The sequence below is a fragment of the Acanthochromis polyacanthus genome, chromosome 19 (assembly GCF_021347895.1).
Source record: "Acanthochromis polyacanthus isolate Apoly-LR-REF ecotype Palm Island chromosome 19, KAUST_Apoly_ChrSc, whole genome shotgun sequence".
Taxonomy (NCBI): domain Eukaryota; kingdom Metazoa; phylum Chordata; class Actinopteri; family Pomacentridae; genus Acanthochromis; species Acanthochromis polyacanthus.
This window is the reverse complement of record NC_067131.1, coordinates 30,922,123-30,945,083: the sequence shown is the minus strand read 5'-3', so window position 1 is coordinate 30,945,083 and position 22,961 is coordinate 30,922,123. Positions and strand designations below refer to the sequence as shown.

The 22,961-nt window shown below is 37.9% G+C and overlaps 1 protein-coding gene across 7 annotated transcripts in view; it reads left to right on the top strand.

Moving 5' to 3' along the window:
* LOC110956641 (serine-rich coiled-coil domain-containing protein 2-like) overlaps positions 1-22,961 on the top strand; it is a 42,706-nt gene that overhangs the window by 4,842 nt on the left and 14,903 nt on the right. For 5 of the 7 annotated variants that reach the window (XM_051939508.1, XM_051939511.1, XM_051939510.1 and 2 more), the window contains exons 2-6: positions 15,197-16,305; positions 17,059-17,229; positions 18,162-18,341; positions 18,414-18,487; positions 19,586-19,759. In XM_051939508.1, the coding sequence (XP_051795468.1) occupies positions 15,240-16,305; positions 17,059-17,229; positions 18,162-18,341; positions 18,414-18,487; positions 19,586-19,759 (1,665 nt within the window). In that variant the 5' untranslated portion in view covers positions 15,197-15,239. The remainder of the gene's footprint in view (positions 1-15,196; positions 16,306-17,058; positions 17,230-18,161; positions 18,342-18,413; positions 18,488-19,585; positions 19,760-22,961) is intronic. The other 2 variants (XM_051939509.1, XM_022202256.2) reach the window with 1 other exon arrangement.

Sequence of the window (22,961 nt, the reverse complement as noted above, 5' to 3'; positions counted from 1 at the left end):
ATCATTAATATCTCTTTGTTGTTGTTGTTTATCCATCTGTGTTTAGTTTCTGTCCCATTTTTAGTCATTTTTGTGAGTTGGTGTCTCATATTTTGAATTTTGAGTGACTTTGTGGATGTTTTTCTTACATTTTGGTGGTTTTTGTGTTGAGTTCTAGTTGTTTTGTGTCTCATATTGTTAATTGTGCATCTTTTTGTTGCCATTCAGCATCTCGTTATGGCTGTTTTTGTTTCATTTTGGTGGTTTTGTGTTTGTTTGGGGTCTTTTGCATCTGATTTCAGTCACTTTGCTTCTCTTCGTTGCCATTTTTGTGTCTGTTATTGTGAATTTTGCATCTTTTTGTTGCTGTTTTGTGTCTCTTTATGGTTGCTTTTTTCCCATTTTGCTCCTTTTGTGCCTCATTTTGGATTCTTGCATCTCTTTATGTTCATTTTTGGGCCACCCTGTTATTTTAAATGAGCAAACCAGTGGATATAAATGACTCCTTCTGGATCCCAGCATGTCAGACTAATAAAACCAGGTCAGCAGAGTTTAACGGTTGAATCATTTCAGGCTGCAGCAGAGCAGATATTTACAAACCTGAGGATCAGACGGATCAGACAGATTCAGACTCGTCTGAATAATTAAACGCTTCAAATGTGATTTTTATTTATTAACACGAGTATAATCAGCATTTTTCAGTCGTTGTTTTTACTTTTATAGACCAAACATTTGATGAAATATGAAAGAATTTAAGCAGCAGATTAATTAATCAGAATGAAATGAATCTGGAGGTCGTTTTGTTCTATATTTTGGTTGTTTTGGACCAGATTTTTGTTCCCTTTGTCTCAAATCTGGTTGTTTTACGTCTTTTTGTGATTATTTTGCATCAGGTTTTGTTCCTTTGGTGTCAAATTTGGTTGTTTCTGTTTTTTGCTGGTCGTTTTGTGTCATGGTTTGGTCATTTTTGGTCAGATATTTTTCCTTTTATGTCAAATTTAGTTGTTTTACATCTTTTTGTGGTAATTTTCCTTCACATTTTGGTCATTTGGCGTCACATTTGTGTTGTTTTATGGGTTTTTTGGTCACTTTGTGTCACATTTTTGTTGTTTTATGGGTTTTTTTGGTCACTTTGTGTCACATTTTGGCTGTTTTGAACCAGATTTTGTTCCTTTTATGTCAAATTTGGTTGTTATACATCATTTTGTGTCACATTTTTACCGTTTTATGTTTTTTTGTGGTGATTGTGCATCACACTTTGCTCATTTTGTCTCATAGTTTGGTCATTTTTGGTCAGATCTTTTTCCTTTTATGTCAAATTTAGTTGTTTTACATCTTTTGTGGTAATTTCCCTTCACGTTTTGGTCATTTGGCGTCACACGTTCGTTGTTTTTATGGGATTTTTTGGTCATTTTGTGTCACATTTTTACCGTTTTATGTTTTTTTGTGGTGATTTTGCATCACACTTTGGTCATTTTGTCTCATAGTTTGGTCCTTTTTGGTCAGATCTTTTTCCTTTTATGTCAGATTTTGTTGTTTTATATCTCTTTGTGATCATTTTACTTTGCATTTGGTTCATTTTGTGTCACATTTTTGCTGCTTTGTGTTTTGTTGGTCATTTTCTGTCTCATTTCTTTCTTTTGACATCAGATTAGGTTGTTTTGTGGTGATTTTTGTCACACTTTGATCATTTCGGGTTATTTTGGTCATTTTATGTCATATATCTGAGGTTGTTGTTGTTGTTGTTTCCTGCAGTAAATCATATTTAAAGCACATAAATATGAGAAATGAAGCAGAAATCTTTGTCAGAAGTGAATTTTCTTGAGCCAGACTGTCTGATCTGTGTTTTAGTTTGAGGAAACGGCGTATATTCCATCTTTAAACGTCCTTTTCCTCTCAGAGAGCGTCCTCAGCTGTGTTCTGTTTGTTCAGACTGAAGCAGCTGATCAGGTTTCTATTGATTTATTGAGAGAAAAAGGAAGATGATCCGGCTGCTTTTTAACCCTCCAGCTTCACACATTCAGAGGCTTTTTCTGCTTTTTCTCTCACAGTTTGGTCGTTTTGTCTCTTATACGAAGTTTTTTTTAACCTCATTTTGTCATATTTTCGCTGTTTTCTGCACCTTTTTGTCTCTTTTTGGTCAGTTTTTGTCTTTATATAGACATATTTAGCTACTTTATTGTCATAATTAGTATCTTTTAGATAATTTGTTGCCTTACATGGTCATATTTTGCCTCTTTATTTTCATTTTTGGTCTGTTTTCAGTCATACTTTGTCTGATTTTTGTTATGTTTAGTCTCTTTATGGTCATATTTAGTGTGGTTTACATCATTTGTTGTCTCATTTTTACCTTCTTTGATTATATTTTGGCTTGCTTTAGTCATATTTTGCCTCCTTATGTTTATTTTTGTCATATATTGTCTGTTAGTGGTCATAGTTTGGCTTTATCTTGTTAAATTTTGCCTTGTCTTGGTCATATTTCCCTCTATTTGTTCATTTTTTGTCTCTTTATTCTCATATTTTCTCTCCTTTTGGTTATAGTTTGTGCTATTTTGGTCATATTTGGCATCTTGTGTGTTTTTGGCCACATTTAGTCTCTTCTAGGTAACTGTGCTCCTTTTTTGCTGCTCATTGTCTCTGATAGTTTTTTGTCTTCTTTGGTCATATTATGTTTTATGGTCACATTTTCATTCTAGATGGTTATATTTTGCCTCTTTATGGTCATAGCTTGTGTCATTTGCATAATTTGTCACCTCATTTCATCGTATTTTACCTTCTTTTAGTCATATTTGCCTTTTATTGCTGCTTTTTCTCTGTTTTTGGTATTTTTCTTGTCTTCTTTCGTCTTAATATCTGCTGTTTTTGACACATTTAGTCTCTTTTTGATCATGTTTAGCCTTTTATGTTTCTGTTTAGTCTGTTTATAGTCATAGTTTGTGTTTTTGAGGTGATTTGTCGCTTCATTTAGTCATATTTTACCTCTTTATGGTGATAATTTGTGTCTTTTAGGTGATTTGTTGCCTCATTTAGTCATATTTTACCTCTTTGTAGTCATAATTTGTGTCTTTTATGTAATTTGTCGCTTCATTTAGTCAGATTTTACCTCCTTACGGTCATATTTTATCTTCTTTTTGTCAGATTTTGGCTATTTTTGCTAAATTTCTGTATTCTTTGGTCATTTTCTGTGGATTTATGGCCACATTTTGAATCTAAATGATTATACTTAGCCTCTTTTTGGTCATGTTTAGCCTCTTTATGTTTCTGTTTAGTCTGTTCATGGTCGTGGTTTGCCTTTGATTGTGTATTTTGGCTGATTTTCTTTCTGTAAATCTTCCTGTCTGACCTGTCGTTGTGCTAACTGGATTATTAGAGTTTGGTCTGTGCCTCCCTCCAGTATCAGCGGTGTCCAGTTTAACGCCCTCACTGGTTTCACACCGACCATCTGTTCAGCCGACCGTCCATCTGTGATCTTCTGGACTTTATTCAGGCTCAGTTAAACCAGATCTCCCCTTTCAGAATCAGAGCAGACGGTCAGGAAGTTTCCTCTGAAAAATCTTCTGTCTGAGCGCTAAAAGGACAGAAATCCTGCAAAAAACAAGTTTTCATAAATGAAACATGATTTTACCAACACTGGAGCATGCTGTAGATATTTAACCATTATTTTAAGCTTTTTTATTTGTTTTCTCTGGGCTCTGGGCTAATATTATGTGAGAATGGAATGTTAATGGCCTTGTGTATTTGTTTTTAATTTATTTTATTTTATTTATGCAAATCCTGTAGGTTCATCTGAAAACTCTCTGAATTTTAGTGACGTGATCATTTGTCACAGATAAGTCATTAATGGCTTCATGGATGTAGAAACGAGTGTAAAATTTTTAGTTTTATACAAAATCTGGTCAGAGGACATGGTTTATTTTTTGCTAATTTTTAAACGTAGAATGAGATGGTTTCGACGACGATTTTGTTCAAGAGCCGCCTTAAAGTTGAAAATCTGGTTAATCTTTCTGTTTTTACAGTTTCTGGTTGATAAGTGGAGGCATTTTGGTCACATTTGTAAAGAAAACCTGCTTTCAGACCAAACCTTCCAGTAGAAAAACGTGTTTGCATTTTTAGCACTGCCTGCAGTTCAGCAGAAAACTCTCTGAATTTTAGTGCCATGATCGTTGGTCACAGCTGAGTCATTAACGGCTTCATGGATGTAGAAAAGAGCTTAAAATTTTATGTTTTTTACAGAATCTGGTTAGAGCACATGGTTTATTTTTTGCACATTTTTAAGTCTCTCATGTAGAATGATGTGATTTGTTAGGTTCATCTTTTCTGACAGAACAGCAGGATTTGTTGAAGAGTCTCCTGGAAATAAAAACTCTCATTTATCTTATTATTATTATTATTATTGTTATTAATCTTCATGTTAGACCTGTTTTCCACTCCTTCCACTGGCTTTAATGGACTAGAAAAGCAGGTTTGCATTTTTAAAAAGAGCTCTGAATATTTTTGAGGTAACTTTTGAGTCAGTGAGTGCTTCATGACTGCACCGAGGTTTGCAGAACTTTTCTTTTTTTCCAGAATCTGGTCCTGGTTGATGGATTCTTTCTGACAGATTTTTAATGAAGCATGTCGGATGAAGTGATTTTGATGAAATGTGATGATTTTTAAACCTCTAAGATGCGTTTAAGGACCTTATTTTCTTTCAGTTTTTAGATAATTACGTAGACATGCTAAGAACTTTAAATACACCGTGTTAAAAAAATATTAAAGTAGGAAAATAGCAAAAAAATGACAAATATAAAGTAGAAATATATGAAAAGAAGTAATAAATAAATCAATGAATTTGACAGTTCCCGCTGATAAATTATGTAGACAGAAAAATAATCAGCACCTGTTTCATAACTGAATAGACATTTTTAAAAGGAAAAAAACATGAATATTTTGTATTTCTCCGTCTCTAAATGAAAGATTTTCTGTTTTTATTTCCTTTGTGTCATTTAATACTGAATCTTTCAGATTAATTGGACAAAATAAAATGTGAAATGAGTCTTTTTACTGACCAAACGTTTAATTTACTGGTCATTTAAAGTCGTCAGTGAGTGAAGAGAAACTGTAAAATGTGGTGGAATGAATAAATAAATGGAACATCCAGACGGAGACGGTCGACCTTTTAGTGTTTGATTCGTGTCGGCTCAGCGAGCAGAGAAATGGAGCGAAAAGACGATGAGGAGGAGGAAGGAGGTCAGGATGGAGGAGGTTTTAGTCACAATAAGACGTGAAATATGTTCACATCTACACACCAGATCAGAGCAAACTCTAAATATTAAAAACCTCAGAATAAAGTCAGCGTCTCACAGAGCAGAAATAAGATATAAAAGTACAAAAACATCACCAAAATATCAATAATGAGGATAAAATTCATCCAAAATGCACTGAAAATATAATAAACAGTTTTTGACTAAAATGTTTGCTCGTTTTGGTAAATTAATAATAATAAAAATATTTTAAAATAAAGCTTAAAGTCACATTCAAAGTTTAAATTTCTCAAAAAACTGCAATTATCTGTAAAATATTATTTATCTGCTGATTTAAATTCAGTTAAAAGGGAATTTATTTATTTTTTAGATGTTGTAATTTAACAAAACAGGAAAAATGTGTAAATAAAATTTCAAAATCATGAATAAATTTCACTTTTCATTTTTAATTTTTGGTCTAATTTATTTTCAAATGTTGTAAAAGGAATTTTTTTTTAGATCTAAATCTGTAAAACAAAAGATAAAATCATTGATAAATGTTAATCTTTGTGTGTTTTTGTTCCTTTTAAAAATTATATAAATCTGTGAAATAATGACATTTTTCTGATTTAAATGCAGTAAAAATGAATAAATTGTGGTCCAGCAGTGAATAAAAACAGATGGAAATATTCTGAGGTTATTCTCTTTCATTTTCTTTTTGTACTTTTATTGTTTTGTGTTTTTCTACAGAGCTGTAAAAGTTCCACAATAAAAGCTGTCTTATCTTCTGTTTATTCATTTAGAATGAACTGGACCATAAAATCATCCTCCACCGTTTTATTGGTTGGTTTGTTTCGCTGCAGAAAGATTCTGAAAGATTCGCTGAGTTTTGCTGCTTCTAATCATAAACAGGATATTTTTAAAATGTTTTTAATTCTAACAGATTCTGAATGAATTTATTTTCCAGATGATTATTTCTAAACATTTTTTTAACTTAAAATTTCCTGAAATCTTTTAGATCAAGTCACTGATTTGGAACTAATTAATTAATCAAACAAGATAAATAGTTTAATGTTTTAAATAACATGTTTTTTATTTTGCATATTTATGATGAAATTTCTTATAAACAATATTTGATTATTAAAGTACAACATTTTTAAATCTGCAAAAAATATTCTTAGTTTGTAAATATTTTTGTTATTCAAAAGAAAAATGTTAATTCAGATTTTTTTTGTTTTCACAAATGTTTCCTGTTTTGATCATTTAGAAATAATTTCTGATAAAATTACCGAAATAAGTATTAATGTGTGTTTTCACTCATAATCAGTTGTTGTTTTACTGTGTTTGACTGTAAATCTACAGTTTTATGAGGTGCAGTAATGCACAGAATACCGGAATTTATATGAATCATAATTAACTAAACCTGCAGCTTCCTGCTTTTATGGGGACTACTTTCTGTGGCGGATGGATTTACCGTTTAGTTCTGAATAACCTGCAGCATCTGTGAGTTAGAATCTAGAAATAATGTGCAGTTTTCTGGGAGTAAATCCAGATTTTTAGCTTCACTGCTTGTATTTCTTCTGTTTACTCACAGGTCGGTCGTTTCATTGAACAGGTGACGCTTCACCTGGACGTACTTCACTAAATCAGACGGTTTAGTGGCAGAAAACGTCTCGTTTTGTCCTCTAAAAGTCTCGTATTGGTTTAAAGGTTTATTCTGTGGTCAGGTTTTATTGTTGTGGAGCTTTAAGGAAGCCAGCGGCTGATAGATCTGATAAATCCTGAACTTTGACTTCCAGCTCACAGGTTCAATAAGAAAAAACGAGTCGACCTGAACTTTGAGCTGCACGACTTTAAACGGTTCAGATTTATCCGACAGGACCAAGATTTCTGTCGCAGAGGAAACCTGAAATCAGGACGATTTAGATTCAGTTTGTAGCAGCAATGATGAATGAATTATTAACTATGATATTTATCTTCAGCTGTTATATTTTAAGGAAGAGTTCATCATGTTTTCTCTGTAAAATCTGCATAATATAATACATATAGTGCAGAAAATAGCTTAGATTCTAATATTTATGTGTTTTTTTTAAATGTATGTTGTTATTTTCCGTCCTCTGGATTCACTGATTCTGGTTAGAAATGATAAAAACTTTGATGTTTTCAGGCTGTAGAAGCTGAAATTACAGAACTTATTTCATAAAGTGACTGAAAATGATGATCTGATGAGTAAATACTCAGATGGAGCTTTATTCTGTTTATTTCTGGCTTATTTTTCTGACCTATCATCCAGATTTTGTGCCTTTTTTGCTTCGTTTTGTTGTAAAATTAGGTTTGCAGCACTCATTCTTTTAAGCGACTGGTTCAGCTTTTATCAGGACCGGAGCGGCTGCAGGTTGAAATCAGAACTATGATGCAGGCAGAATAATAAATGAAGCAGCTCGTTTTCTCTGTGACCTCCTTCATCAGCGTCCTTCACACCTCAGCAGTGATCCTGCTGGAGGACAGAACTCTGATTTACTTCATTAGAAACAGGAGCCACAGATTTAACTGAACCTGGAACACTTTAACAGTAAATGTTATAAAAGCTGGTTTTTAATGATGTGAGACTGAAGTCTTTGTTGTTTTGTCAGCAGCTCCTGCAGCCATAGAATCTGGGTTATTGTATGTCACACTTCAGCTGAGCGAGCCGACCAATCAGAGCAGAGCTGTTCTTAAAGAGACAGGAGCGTTTCAGAGAGTGTGAGAAAAGTAACGTGTTTTTGAACATTAAAATGTGTGAAAAATATTCTAGTCAACTGTAAAAATACAGTAAGGACCTGAAAACATGCAGAACATGATATTTATTCTTTAATGAGTCCTATAAGGTGACTTGTGGGTGTCATGTAACTGTCATATTACTGTCATTTAACTGTCATGCAGCTGTCAGATAACTGTCATATGTTGGGTACATGTCACTTAACGATCATTTACCTCATGCAGCTGTCGTATATCAGGACTCAACTGTCACCTACATGTTGGATAACTGTCACTCTGCTGCCACCCAGCTGTAGGTTACTGTCATGTACCTGTCAGTTAAATATTACATTGCTGTTATTCTGGTGTTAAGTACTGTCATGTACCTGTCAGCTAACTGTCACTTAGGTGTTGGTTACCTGTGGCTCTGCTGTCACATGGCTGTTGCATACTGTTACGGCCACCAGTATTGGTGTGCCGTTCGTTTTGAGGGGGTGTTTTGTTGGGGCCTTCGTGTGGGAGAAATGTTTGTGTGTGGGTTCAGTTGTGACTTTTTCAGAGTCTTTGGAACCCCAGCTGCCGGCCGTTTCAGCTGATGACACACAGAGCTGATGACGACCTGCACTTCCGTCTGGTTCTCCCCGCCCTCCGGTCATCCTGATTGGACCACCCTCCAGCTCCTCCTCCCCGGACCAATCGAAGGCATCCAAGCACCACACCTGTTGACTATAAACCCCCACCATGCCATTAGGCTTGGTGGCTGGTGCTTTGACCAGTCCACCCTGGTGCTTTCTTTTTATATTGTGGCTTTATATCACTGTGTTGTGTGGTCTTTCGGTCTGGAAGTACTTGTGGTTGTGCCCAGACAACTCCGACCTTTCTGTTGGCGGCTTTTGTGTAGCGTGGAGGCCTATGTGTCAGTGGAAACTGAGGCTCCACTTTTGTAGCCTGCCTATTATGTGTAAAAGCCACTCCGTATACTGAGCTTTTGTGTACCGCGCTCAGTATGTACATCTGTTTAGAGGCACCAGTTTTGTTTAGTTTGTTTGTACACCTTTTGTATTAGTTTTGTTTTTGGTGGTGGGTGTTGCTTCTGTAATTCGGTTTGGCTAGGGAGTTTGGTTGTTTTCTTTGTGTTTAGCTCAGTTTCAAACTCTGTTAGCCTTTGTTATGTTTTATTCTGTTCTTTGTTTTAGCAGCACCCACTAGTCCTGTGTTTTATTGTCACTCTTCTGTTCCCTTTTACTACTAAGCAATAAATCCCTTACCTAAACCAATTACATCTGGTTATTTTGTTGCATCCAGCCAGCCCCTAGAGGTTGGATCGTAACACATACTGTCATGTAGCTGACATGTAAGTGTTGGTTAGCTGTCAGTCATCTGTTGGGTACTGTCATGTATGGGGTTGCTTAAGTGACATGTTACTGTTACCTAAACACGAGATAGCTGTTAATTAACTGTTGAACACTGTCATGTTGCTGTCACTTAGATTTTAGATAGCAGTCACTCAGCTGCTGGGTACTGTCATGTAAGTGGCTAGTTAAGTGACATATAACTGTCACTTAAATATCTACTGGGTGCTATAGTATAACTGTCATTTAAGTGTTGGGTAGCCTTCACTTAGCTCTTGGATACTGTCATGTAACTGTCACATCACTGTCAATTCAGTGTTTGCTTAGGTGTCATGTAACTGTCACTTAATTATTAGTTGGCTGTTAGGAACTGCAATTGCAGTGTCACTTTTGTGATGGATAGATGTAGCTTAGCTGTTGTGTAATGTCAAGTAACTGTCGCTAAAGTGTAGGGTACTAGCTACTGACATGTAAGTGTTGGGTACTGTCGTGTAGAGTAGCTGTCACTCAGCTGCTGGGTACTGTCACGTAACTGTCAGGTAACTGTCTCTTAAGTGTTGGATACGCGTGATTCGACTGTCACTCAAAGTTTGATTACTGTGATGTAACTGTCACTTAAGTGTTGGATAGATATCAATTAGTGGTTGGTTACTGTCATGTTATTGTAACTTCAGTGTTGGATACCTGTGACTCTGCTGTCACTCAGCTATTGGGTACTGTCATGTTAGCATTTATTTAACCAGGTTAGTCCCACTGAGATCAAAGATCTCCTTTACAAGTGATTGGTCACTGTCAGATTACTGTTTGGAAACTGTCACTTACACACGTGGACAAAATTGTTGGTACCCCTCAGTTAAAGAAGGAAAAACCCACAATTCTCACTGAAATCACTTGAAACTCACAAAAGTAACAATAAATAAAAATTGATTGAAAATTAAATAATCAAAATCAGCCATCACTTTTGAATTGTTGATTAACATAATTATTTTAAAAAACAAACTAATGAAATAGGGCTGGACAAAAATGATGGTACCCATAACTTAATATTTTGTTGCACAACCTTTTGAGGCAATCACTGCAATTAAACGATTTCTGTATTTGTCAATGAGCGTTCTGCAGCTGTCAACAGGTATTTTGGCCCACTCCTCATGAGCAAACAGCTCCAGTTGTCTCAGGTTTGATGGGTGTCTTCTCCAAATGGCATGTTTCAGCTCCTTCCACATATGTTCAATGGGATTCAGATCTGGGCTCATAGAAGGCCACTTTAGAATAGTCCAACGCTTTTCTCTCAGCCATTCTTGGGTGTTTTTGGCTGTGTGTTTTGGATGGTTGTCCTGTTGGAAGACCCATGACCTGCGACTGAGACCAAGCTTTCTGACACTAGGCAGCACATTTCTCTCCAGAATGCCTTGATAGTCTTCAGATTTCATCGTACCTTGCACACTTTCAAGACACCCTGTGCCAGATGCAGCAAAGCAGCCCCAAAACATTACTGAGCCTCCTCCATGTTTCACCGTAGGGACAGTGTTCTTTTCTTCGTATGCTTGGTTTTTGAGTCTATGAACATAGAGTTGATGTGCCTTACCAAAAAGCTCCAGTTTGGTCTCATCTGTCCAAAGGACATTCTCCCAGAAGCTTTGTGGCTTGTCAACATGCATTTTTGCAAATTCCAGTCTGGCTTTTTTATGAGTTTTTTTCAGCAGTGGTGTCCTCCTTGGTCGTCTCCCATGAAGTCCACTTTGGCTCAAACAACGACGAATGGTGCGATCTGACACTGATGTACCTTGGCCTTGGAGTTCACCTTTAATTTCTTTGGAGGTTGCTCTGGGCTCTTTGGATACAATTCCAACGATCCGTCTCTTCAATTTGTCATCAATTTTCCTCTTGCGGCCACGTCCAGGGAGGTTGGCTACTGTCCCGTGGGTCTTGAACTTCTGAATAATATGAGCCACTGTTGTCACAGGAACTTCAAGCTGTTTAGAGATGGTCTTATAGCCTTTACCTTTAAGATGTTTGTCTATAATTTTTTTTCGGATGTCCTGGGACAATTCTCTCCTTCGCTTTCTGTTGTCCATGTTCAGTGTGGTACACACCTTTTCACCAAACAGCAGGGTGACTACTTGTCTCCCTTTAAATAGGCAGACTGACTGATTATGAGTTTGGAAACACCTGTGATGTCAATTAAATGACACACCTGAGTTAATCATGTCACTCTGGTCAAATAGTTTTCAATCTTTTATAGAGGTACCATCATTTTTGTCCAGGCCTGTTTCATTAGTTTGTTTTTTTAAAATAATTATGTTAATCAACAATTCAAAAGTAATGGCTGTTTTTGATTATTTAATTTTCAATAAATTTTTATTTATTGTTACTTTTGTGAGTTTCAAGTGATTTCAGTGAGAATTGTGGGTTTTTCCTTCTTTAACTGAGGGGTACCAACAATTTTGTCCACGTGTGTAACTGTCACAAAGATGTTTGGGTGGAGTTGATGGTAGTGTCATGTAACTGTCTTCTAAGTGTTGGATAGGTGTCACTCAGCTGTTTGGTACTGTCATGTAACTGGCATGTAGCTCAAATCATTGTCCCTTTGCGGGCACTTACCTTGTGAATGACTGTCACCTAACTGTCGTGTCACTTATGAGGGGTACTGACATGTAGCTGTTCGTTAACTGTCAGTAAAACTTTCCACTAAACTGTCATTCACCTCTTCAGGCACTGACACTTTATTGACACTTAACTGTCAGATAGCTGTCATGTAGCTGTCACATTACTGTCACCTAACTGTTTGTACTCAACTGTCATGTTTAAAGTCAGAATAGTGATTGGTCACTATCAGATTATGCACAGTTACTGTCACTTAACTGTCATGTTACTGACAAGTACCAGAGGTATTTCTTAAACAGTGTTCAGATGTTGTTAAACCTGCTGTGTGATGCTGTTTAGGTCTACATTCATAATATCTTGTTGCTTTGCTTTTTGGCTCGTTTCAGTTTGAATTTTGTGTTTCCAGAGTCTGTGTTGTTGTTTGAGGTTTCTGAGCTGTAATGACTCTTTAATGTGACGGTGACACAGCAGAGGGGAAGTGGTGACTCAGCTTACTGCAGCATCTCGTTATTAATTTATCTTCCTCTTTAGAGGCTGTGATGGAAAACTCTGGGTTTAGCCGCTGGTCATTGTGTAGCTGTGGATAATATTCATATCAGTAAAATGTCCTGTTCTTGTTGAGGTTTTATGCAACGTCGAAGCGCTTCAGGACATTCAGATGATCGTTTCTAAATACGGTTGTGACATTCTGACCTTTTCTGCTTCGTTGAATTCCAGATCACAAGCTATTCAGCTGTTTCATGTTCTTCTGTTGTGTTTATCAGAAGAACATCAGTGGTTTTATTTCCAGGGAGGCTTGTGATGCTCAGGTTGGCTCATGGTACGGTGGCCTCTGGCGGACAAAAGGCTCAGGAGGCTTCAGGTCATTTCTTGTGGTTTTTGAGACACATCCTGACCATGTGGTGTCGGTCCTCCAGGTCGTCTGGATCATGAGTTCTGAAGGTTTTAACGGATATAACTCTTCTTATTATTCAGTTCAGGTGTACTCTGGGTTTAGTGCTAATTAGCAAATTAGCAAATGCTAGCATGACGCCTTCAGAAACTCCCATGTAGACCTGCAACTAATAATTATTTCCATTTTTCATCCATTACCTGCAGATATTTCTATATTATACATGATTTTAGCAACGTGTTTGAATGTTTTCATCCATTGCATACTGTTATTTTTTGGCTTTTTATCCATTATCTACCAATATTTCGACATTATCCGTGGTTTTAGTCGACTATTTCAAGTTTTTCATCCATTGCATGAACATATTTTTGTATTATTCACCAATGTAGATGATTATTCAAAGTTTTTATTCATTATCTACCAATATTTCAACATTATAGATGATTTTAGTAGACTAGTTTAGTAGACTTCTTATTATCCATAACTTTTATTGATTATGTCAACTTTTTCATCCATTACAAATAGATATTTCTGTATTACTCCTAATTTTGGCAGATTTTTCTCCCTTTTTCATCCATTATCCATCAACATTTTAGCTGATTATTTTAACTTTTTATCCATTATCTACCAATATTTCAACATTGTCCATGATTTTAGTTGACTTTTTCAAATTTTTCGTTCATTATCTCGACACTTTCTTATTAGTCATCTGTTTAGTTGGTTACTTTAACGTTTTCATCCATTACCTACAGATAATTCTATATAATCCACCATTTTAGCTGAGTATTTAACATTTTTATTCCATTACCTACAAATATTTCAATATTATCCGTGATTTTAGTTGACTACTTCAACTTTTTCACCCATTACAAGCAGATATTTTCTATGTTATCCATCATTTCGGTTGATTGCATTAACTTTTTTATCCATTATCAACCAATATTTCAACATTTTCCATGATTTTACTTAGCTATTTTACTTTTTCATCTATTACAAATATATTTTTCTACATTATTCATCATTTTAGCTCATTTTAAAACCATTTTCATCCATTACATACAGATATTTTTATATTTTCTATCAGTTTAGTTGACATTTAAACTTATTTAACTGTTTATCCACTCCTTTTAGCTGCTTCATTGCCATTGTTTATAATTATATTGACCATTAATCCAATATTTAAACATTTGAACCATTTTTTAACAGAAATCTTTATTCAATCAGTAATTTTTCTAAATATTTGAGCTGTTTTTCTACATAACTCCTGCAGAACTGAAGCTGTTCTTTCACCTTTTGCTGCTTTAGGGTGTGTGTGCTGCCTCAGGTGTGTGTGTCTGCGTGTTACAGACGTGTCGTGTTGGGTGTGTCTTGTGTAACACCATTAATGTGATTACTATCTGAGCTGCAGGAACAGCTGACTGTTTTTATTAGGGGCGTGTTAAAGTGTTTCTGAACACACACACACACACACACACACACACACACACACACACACACACACACACACACACACACACACACACACACACACACACACACAGTTCAGTACATATTTGAACTGTTCATCATCTCTGGGTTTTTACCTTCAGGACTGTAATTTAGCTGCAGGTTCAAACATCTGCAGGTCTGAAGAATCCTTCAGTAAATGATTTTATTCTAAAAAAAACCAGACTGCTTCCAAACGGAGGTTATTTAGTTGTTCTGTGCAGTAAATCCCAGCTGTCTCTGATTGCTGCTTTTAGCTGCAGTTAAACATTGACATGAAACTTTTAACTAAAAGATTTGAATTCATTATAAATTTACCGTATTTGTTCGTCCAAGATTTGTCCAAAAATACTTTTTTCTTCATATTTTTAGATTCTTTACACATGCAAGTAATAGCTGTTTTCATTCATCGGTTATTTTGTCGATAAAATTCCAAAGAAATCTTCAGTTTAGTTCAATTTAATCAGCAGATTTTCACATTTTTGGACCAAAATCCATCAAATATTTGACGTTTTTGCTTCCGAAAAATTACCCATATTTTCTAGTTATTAACTTTCAGAGTTTATTTTATGTTAAAATGTACTCACAGTAAAATGTATTTTCCAGAAACACCCAACTTTCTTTATTTGACTTCTCATATTTACCAGTTAGAGTGAAATCCAGACTCATCCTACGTCAATGCAAAAATCATGTTTATATTTTCAGAACATCATCAGTCATCCAAAATGACTTTCTGTCTTCAGATTTTTGTCCTAAAGGCTGAAACTATCAGTTATTTTCAGTTATTTATGTATTTTTTTATTAATTTGTCAGTAAAAAATAAAATAAAACTAAAAGAGTGACATAAATATTGCTGATAATTGATAATTAATGTAGTTTATCTTTATAAAAAATAATGGTTGAACCTTCTTCTTCCTGTCTTCCAGCTCCTGTCACTCAGTGTCTCCATGGTGAAGTGGGCGTGGCCTGATGTCAGCTCCTCCTCTCGTAGACCCTCCCACCGTCACCATGCCAACCATGGTTTCTCGGCTGCCCAAGTTCGGCTTTCGGCCCAGATCTCAGACGGCTCCGGCTGCAGCCATCACCGCTTCTTCTGCCGCCAGCAGCCGCCTCACCAACGGGTTCTACCACCATCCTGGTCCGGCGGGGGTCAACGGCTCCGTCACGGCGCCGCCCTCCACCGTGCAGCAGAACGGCTTCATCAGAGTGCCGACTTCCTTCTCCACGAAGTGGAGGAAGGAGGACGGGGCGATGGAGGACGCCGAGGCGAAGAGCGTCCACCAGCATGCCAGAAAACCAGCCACACCCCCTGCAGGAAAGGGGCGTGGCTTTGGCCAGCCAGTGACATCATCCTCGCCATCGCCACAGTTGAGCCCCAGAACTCTGCCTGTTTCTAAGACCGGATCCAGACTGAGTTCGCCGGCGTCCGGACCCCCCAAACGGACCCCGAATGGCGTCTCCAAACCTCGCGGCGCCCTCAGGCAGCCTCAGAGCTTTGGTCGACCCGGTTCCAGGCCCAGTTCTGGACCCGGGTCTCGCTCCGGGTCACCCTTCCAGAAGAAGGCGCCTGCCAGCCGCTCGTACTCCAGCGACAGCCTTGGCTCCGCCCCCTCCGTCCAGCTGACCCAGAACGACCGATTCCGCTCCCGGAGCCTCATCCAGGTCCGAAGGCAGCCCTCCCCCACCCTCACCCCCTCCTCCCCCACCGTCACCCACGGCAACAGGGCATCATCCGCCCAGGCTCCGCCCAGAAAACCTGCAGAGGGAGGAGCTCGGGGCAGTGAAGGGGTCAAAGGCAGGTCATGCGTCCCCTCCCCGGCAGCCTTAAAGAAGCCCCTCCTACCCAGCCTTTGCCCTGCCTCCAAGCCCAGTGGCATCAGCTATAAGCTGTCGCGGCCGTCACTCATGAAGCAGTCCCGCCCCCTCCAACCAATGAGAGTGACTCCAACCAATGAGAGAGGAGGAGAAATAAACCGAGGACTGAACGGACGAAGAGACTCAGTGGAGACGCCGTCGACCACAGACAACAGCCCTGGTTTGTCTTTTTACCTTCATTTAGAGTTAAAAACACCAGAACCTCCTCAGAACATCTGGTTCTTCATCTGCATTAACTTTATCAATGATCAGAGTTCTACCTTCAGACTGGGAATCTTTCCAGAGTTCCATGTCCTTGAAGTCCATAGAGAAGAACATCCCCTAAGAAAGTTGTAGAGTAGACCTACCGACACAGTTCTCGGTAGGTCTACTCTACAACTTTCTCCAGTTTTAGTGTTCGGACTGAGACACCTGGATGGATTTATACTGATCTAGTGTCAGTTTTTCCCAGAACTCAGATGTCTTCTCCTCCTAAATGTCATGGTTCTATCTGCTGGACTGATGAAGTTCTGAGGCTCAGAAATGATGGAAAAAGTCCATTAAAAAGTGATAAATGTGGACCTCTATGGACTTCAAGGACCTGGAAAGCAGGAAAGGAGAACATCCCCTGAACTGTCCAGTTGTCGGTAGGTTTACTCCAGAACTTTCTCCAGGGGACGTTCTCCTCTATGAAATTCAAGGACCTGGAACTCTGGAAATATTCCCAGTATGAAGGTAGAACTCTGATCATTGATAAAGTTGCTGGAGATGAAGAACCAGATGTTCTGAGGAGGTTTGGGGGAAACTTTTAGATTTGGTTTATGTTATTTGGACCGGCCCTTTAGTAATTCTTAACATCTCATCTTTATATCAACATTTTGATCTTCTCGTCTCTAAAATCTCATGTTTTCTTCATCTTTATTCTCCTCTCCAGTAGAAGACTCCCCCGATGCTCCAGAGCCAGAGGGGCTGAAACCAGAGCTTGTATCCCAGGGAGAGGTGTCCATCATAGGGGAGACTCTGGAGGACATGTCTCTGTCCTCCACCTCATCTCTGGACAGAAATGACACCAGTCAGGAGTACATGGACGACTTCGACAACCTTGGTGAGAAACACAGCTCTGAAGGACAGTAACTGCTGCATGTGATGGACTTTCTGCTTGTGTTTTGTAATTTGAACTCCAGTTTCTGGCTGTTTTCCATCTCGTTTTTCTTCACTGTGGCTCATTTTTCAGTCTAAAGTCCTGCAGCTCTATGGCAAGAGAACAACATGACGAAGGAGATAGAACTCAGAAATGTGTTCTGTTAGTAAGACTCAGAATGATGGAAATTAGAAAATGGAAAACATTTGTTCTGATTACATTTCCAAAAATTGGAAAAAATCTGGAATGAACTTTGATTTGCGGCCATTTTCCATCAAATTTCAGCTCTTTTCTTCTCGTTTTGATCACATTTTGTCACAGTTTGGTTGTTTTGCATCATATTTGAGATCTTTTGTGTTAAATATAATTGTTTTATATCTTTTTTTCATTTTGCATTGCATTTTGATGACTGTCTCACAATCTGTCAACAATTAATGGAAAATTATTAAATTTTTGTCCTAAATAGCCTCAAACTGGTCCAAAAAGACTCAATTAGTCCAAGATTATTCCAGGCTTGTCTAAAATAAAAAAATATGGTAAAAATGACCAAACATTTTTCCAAAATAACTCAAAATGTGTCCAAAATTGCTCAAAAGCCCTTCACCAGAGAATTCAGTTAGAATGACAGAAATCTTACAAAAAGTAAAAAAGTAAAAGAAATGTTTGATTATTTGTTACCTGGTGCCTGAATTTACTGATTTTCTTTACTTAAATAAAACAGTTCAGCCATTTATTGATGTAAAAAATGACCACAGTGCAGAAAAGAAGTGTTTGATGGTTAATATTTACCCAAATGTTCATTTTAAACATAAACCTCCGTCAGAACTCATCTCTAGCAGTGTAAATGAAGGACTGAGATCAGCCAGTGTGAACTGATGGGTCTGTTGTGTTTTGAGGTAACGGAGGCGTCGGCATCCTGCTGCTCTCCTCCAAAAACGATGAAGACGACTCAGGGCTCGACCAATCGTGTTCCAGGTTCAACGATGACAAACCTCCCGCTGTTAACGGCGTTACCAAGGCAACCGGACTGTGTTTCCTGGATGACGGTTTGGATTGGACCGACGTCAGACTCAGCGGTGAGTTTTATAGGATTAATGTTCAGTTCAGGAAAAGTCTGGAAACATTTTTAAAATCCTGTCTGTGTCCAGGTGAACCAGGAGAGAATCGACTGAACCAACTGACCCGCCGGAGGAGGTCCAGTCACCCAGAATACCACGAACAGGTACAATACCAGAAACACCGAACGGACCGACACCGAACAGACCGACACCGAACGGATCGACAGACCGACACCGGACAGACCGACACCGAACAGACCGACACCGAACGGACCGACACCGAACGGACCGACAGACCGACACCGAACGGACCGACACCGAACGGACCGACACCGAACGGACCGACAGACCGACACCGAACGGACCGACAGACCGACACCGAACGGACCGACACCGAACGGACCGACACACCGACACCAAACAGACCGACACCGAACAGACCGACAGACCGACACCGAACGGACCGACAGACCGACACCGAACGGACCGACACCGAACAGACCGACAGACCAACACCAAACAGACCATAGTAAGATAATAACACTAGCATTAATCTGGAAGAAAAGAGAATCTGTGGCTGCAGATTACATCACAGAACAGGAGAGTTTTACCAAAAACCTGCCATCAATCAGCAGTGCTCTGGATGTTTAGCATCCAGGTCGATAAATTCATCTGGTTTCAGGGTAGTCAGACATTAGAACGTCTTATTTCACTGTTTGCAGGTCTAGTAGCTGAAGTAGCTGATCAATCAACGCACTAAAACTCACTGAAAACACTTGTTAGCCTAGCAACATTAGCACCAAAAACAACCCATAATGCAACACTGCTCTATTAAAAGACGACCTCTGCCTGTCAGACCTCCATGTTCCAGAAAAACGTGTCTCATCTGATACACAGTATGTCATAAATCCAGCTCTGAGGCGTGTCCTGGTGGCTGACTCACCGTTTTTAGCTGCAGCCGTTTGGATCATGGACTCCACCCATGAAAGCCCAGCGATGCATCCCATCATCCACAGGAAGCAGCAGCAGGTTCTCACCTTTTAGATGATCTGTCAGCGGCCAACAGATGGTCAGGATGAAACGCTGGATGTGGCAGACGGGCGTGAATTACTTTTCAATTCACAGTGGAGTCACAAAGCAGAACAGAAAACCAGAGACGGAGGATGAATGTTTAGATGAGAGCAGGTGGAGATGTTTGATGTACAGTCTGACTGGAATATTAAATGTGAAAATGAACCTTCAGCTTCCTGGTTCCTCCTCAGGGCGGTTCATCCCTGGACCTGTCCCCCTCCGACAGCTGTGGTTCTGGTGGGACCTACATGTGGGATGAAGAGGGTCTGGAGCCACTAGGGGGCGCCGCCACCACCGCCTCCATCCACACCAACAGCAACACCACCCACCACATCGGCAGCTTCGACTCCGACATCAACAGCATCGTAAGGCCAAACTTTTACATCGAGCTTTAAAAACAGACGAGGAGTTAAAGACAATAAACGTTTAAAGATCTGAAGGCTTCAAATAAATACTGTTTATGGATTAAATCAATTCAGATAATAATTAATTTCACGTTTTAATCCTCCATTATTCTATTTTTTAATGTAAACATCAACAAACCAAGGTTGAACGGCTTGAACTGAAGATGTGTTATGAAAATACACAGCACTGAATCCCCTCTGGTTGTTGAAAGCACAGATTATAAACATTTCATTGTTGATCAGGAATGTTCAGCGTCTTTAAATGCCTTTAAATGGCCCTTTTGCACACATTGCACCCAGTTTTTATGCCATTTATTACTTGAGAAAACTATTTTGCAAAACTATGTTATCCTACAGAGAAAACTACATGTGTGGTTACTTCAAACTCCAGAGCAGACTTTTGAACTTTAAATATCCAGTCAATGCTTTTTAAAAATATATATATAAAATGAGATGCTGTCTTATATGTTGATGCATTATTTATTTATTAATTATTATGTCTATAAAACATCAGGAGTGTATACAAAACCCCCCCAAAATTCAGTTCACCGTGTACAAATTATTGTATTTGAGAACCGAAACCCTTCAAATATTTGTCGTATTCACCATTTTTATTACCACTATATACTGCAGGTTTATTTTCTAAGATACTATCATTAATTAGGAAACAACAGCAGCTCTGACAAGATTCTAATTTCACAAAAACAAATTAATTATTAAAAAATAGAGACACAAAAAGAACCACAGAGAGGCGCAAAAGAACCACAGAGCCACAAAACAGCCGCAAAGAGAGTCTTGGAGTTTCGATTGGTTTCTTTCATTTATTTAAAGTGAAAAATGATATTTTATGAAGCCACAGAGAACCACTGGTCTGAACTAATTGTTGAACTAACTGAACATGTTGGCTAATCAGTTCTGCTACTAATTTGTAGACTTTAGTTTGAGTCAATTAGCAGCTTTTTTGACATTCAAACGAACTGCGAAATCTTTAAAACAGAAAGCAGACGATGCTGCTGCAGAGACAAGTTAATAAAGGATCAAATTTAAAGCTATTTTTCCATTTAATAAATCTTTAGCAGCTGTTTTCCAGTTTTTAGTGAACTCATCCACGTTTCTTTAAATCACTGTGTGTATTTTGGTTCATTTCGTGCCTCTAAATCACCACTGAAGACAAAAAGAAGACGACAAAAGCGACGTGTTTAACATTCGTCGCCTCACTTCGGACTCTTTGCTCCACTTGAGGCCGGTTTGAGGATCCAGAAACTGGAAAATAAAAGCAGGTTTGGATCCAGAGAATGGAGTCAAACAGGCAGAAACCGACGAGTCTGAACTGGAGTCTGTTGGAGGAGTTTGAACCTCCTGATGGTAGAACAAACCGCTCTTTATTCAGAATATTTCCACTTTCAGATGGTTTTGGTTTAACCCTCTCCTGCACCTCCATGGAAACAGAACAACCATTAGAAGGAAAGAGCCGTTTAAAATGAGAAAGTAGTGAAGAAACGTCCTGCAGACTGAAGTTTAAACGTCTGCTTTGGTCCAAAGATGGTTGGTTTAATGTCACGATATAAAAAAAACATAAAATCCTCAAAGTTTTTGTCTAATTTGCTTAAAAATTCTCAAAAATTTCCAGCTAATTTACTGTCAATCAACTGACTAATCAACTAATTATACAGCTAAACTCTAAATGTTTTATTTAAATCAGGTTTTCAGTGTTTAAATGTGATATAATAGATAAAATAAGCTTATTTTAAATGAATCCAGTGAAATAAACAGCAGACAGATGATTATGCTGAAATATACTGATATAAAAGTTAAATATTCCTGAAAAACAAGAACGCCAGAGGTATGAACAACAGATAAAAGCTGTTTTTTTATTTCTTTAAAGGAGTAAAACACCATAAAAACCAACAAATTCTTACTAATCATTGATCAAAAATAGCAGAAAGTGATTTGTTAGCTTCTGTTTGGGCGTTTTTCTTAATAATAACGAAGCAATTTTAATGAAATATTGTGATTTTTTTAGCTGGGATTTAGTCAGTTTTTGTGAGAAAGTGGAACATTTTTACAGTTGCTGGATGATAAATGGTACTGTTTTGACCGTTTTTCTTTCCTTTTCCAACATTTCAGTGGGTTTAAATCCAGAGAGTTAACAGCTTTATAAGTGTGTAGTTTATATCCACGCTTTGATTCACCAGAAGCAGATCAAAGCTCCAGCTCAGAGGTTTTTATTGCTTCCTGCTGTTTTTATCTGCGGTGGAGTTTAATCATGAGGCCTGTTAAGTCTGACTGAAGTCCTCTGGCTCCCTCTAGTGGTCACTCTGTTACTTACAGCTACTTTAAACTCACCAGGATCCGTGTATTTCTGCAGTATGTATACAGTATATATGCTCTAAATTCTGTTTCATTAATCTGTGTGATGTCTCAAACTGTCACAAAGACAGATTTATAAACACGAAGAGCAGCTACAGGTGTTAGAAACCTCATATGTGTTTATAGAAAGATGTAAAACAGTTCATTGGACGGGGGAGAATGTATTTCTAAAACTATTTCCATGTTTCCTCTGCAAAAATATCATTCAAAATGATGAAAATGACACAAAAAACAACCAAGACAAGACAGAAAATGATCAAAATGAAACAAAACTAATGAAAAGGAGACAAAATATGATGAAAATTAAACAAATAACCCAAACAGGAGAAAATAGGGAACAAAACAGGACTGAGTCTTTCTGTCTTCTTATTGTAGTTTTCTTGTTTTCTGTCTCCTCATATTGTAGATTCCTTTCTGTCTCTCGACTCTGCCCATCATCAGTAGACAGATCAGTGGTGGCTGGTGAATTTTTCTCTTTGGGGGGGTGCACTTAATTTACCAAATCAAATAGCAGAGTCGGCAACACCGGAATACAAGAATTGATGTAAATTCTGTTCAGTCATTTGATGTGCTACGAGAGTCCACTAAGCACTACTGCTGAGTCACAGACAATTAAATGTTAGCAGCTGGTGAATCTGAATTGATCTCCCCAGTGTTTGATATGATTTGCTCCAGATAAGGTGTAATTGGTACACAAACCCTTAAAATCTCCTTTTCTATAATTAAACAAATTAAAAATGTATAAATATGCAAATCTATTTTTACTTCAAAAGTAAAAAAAGAAACAATTCAT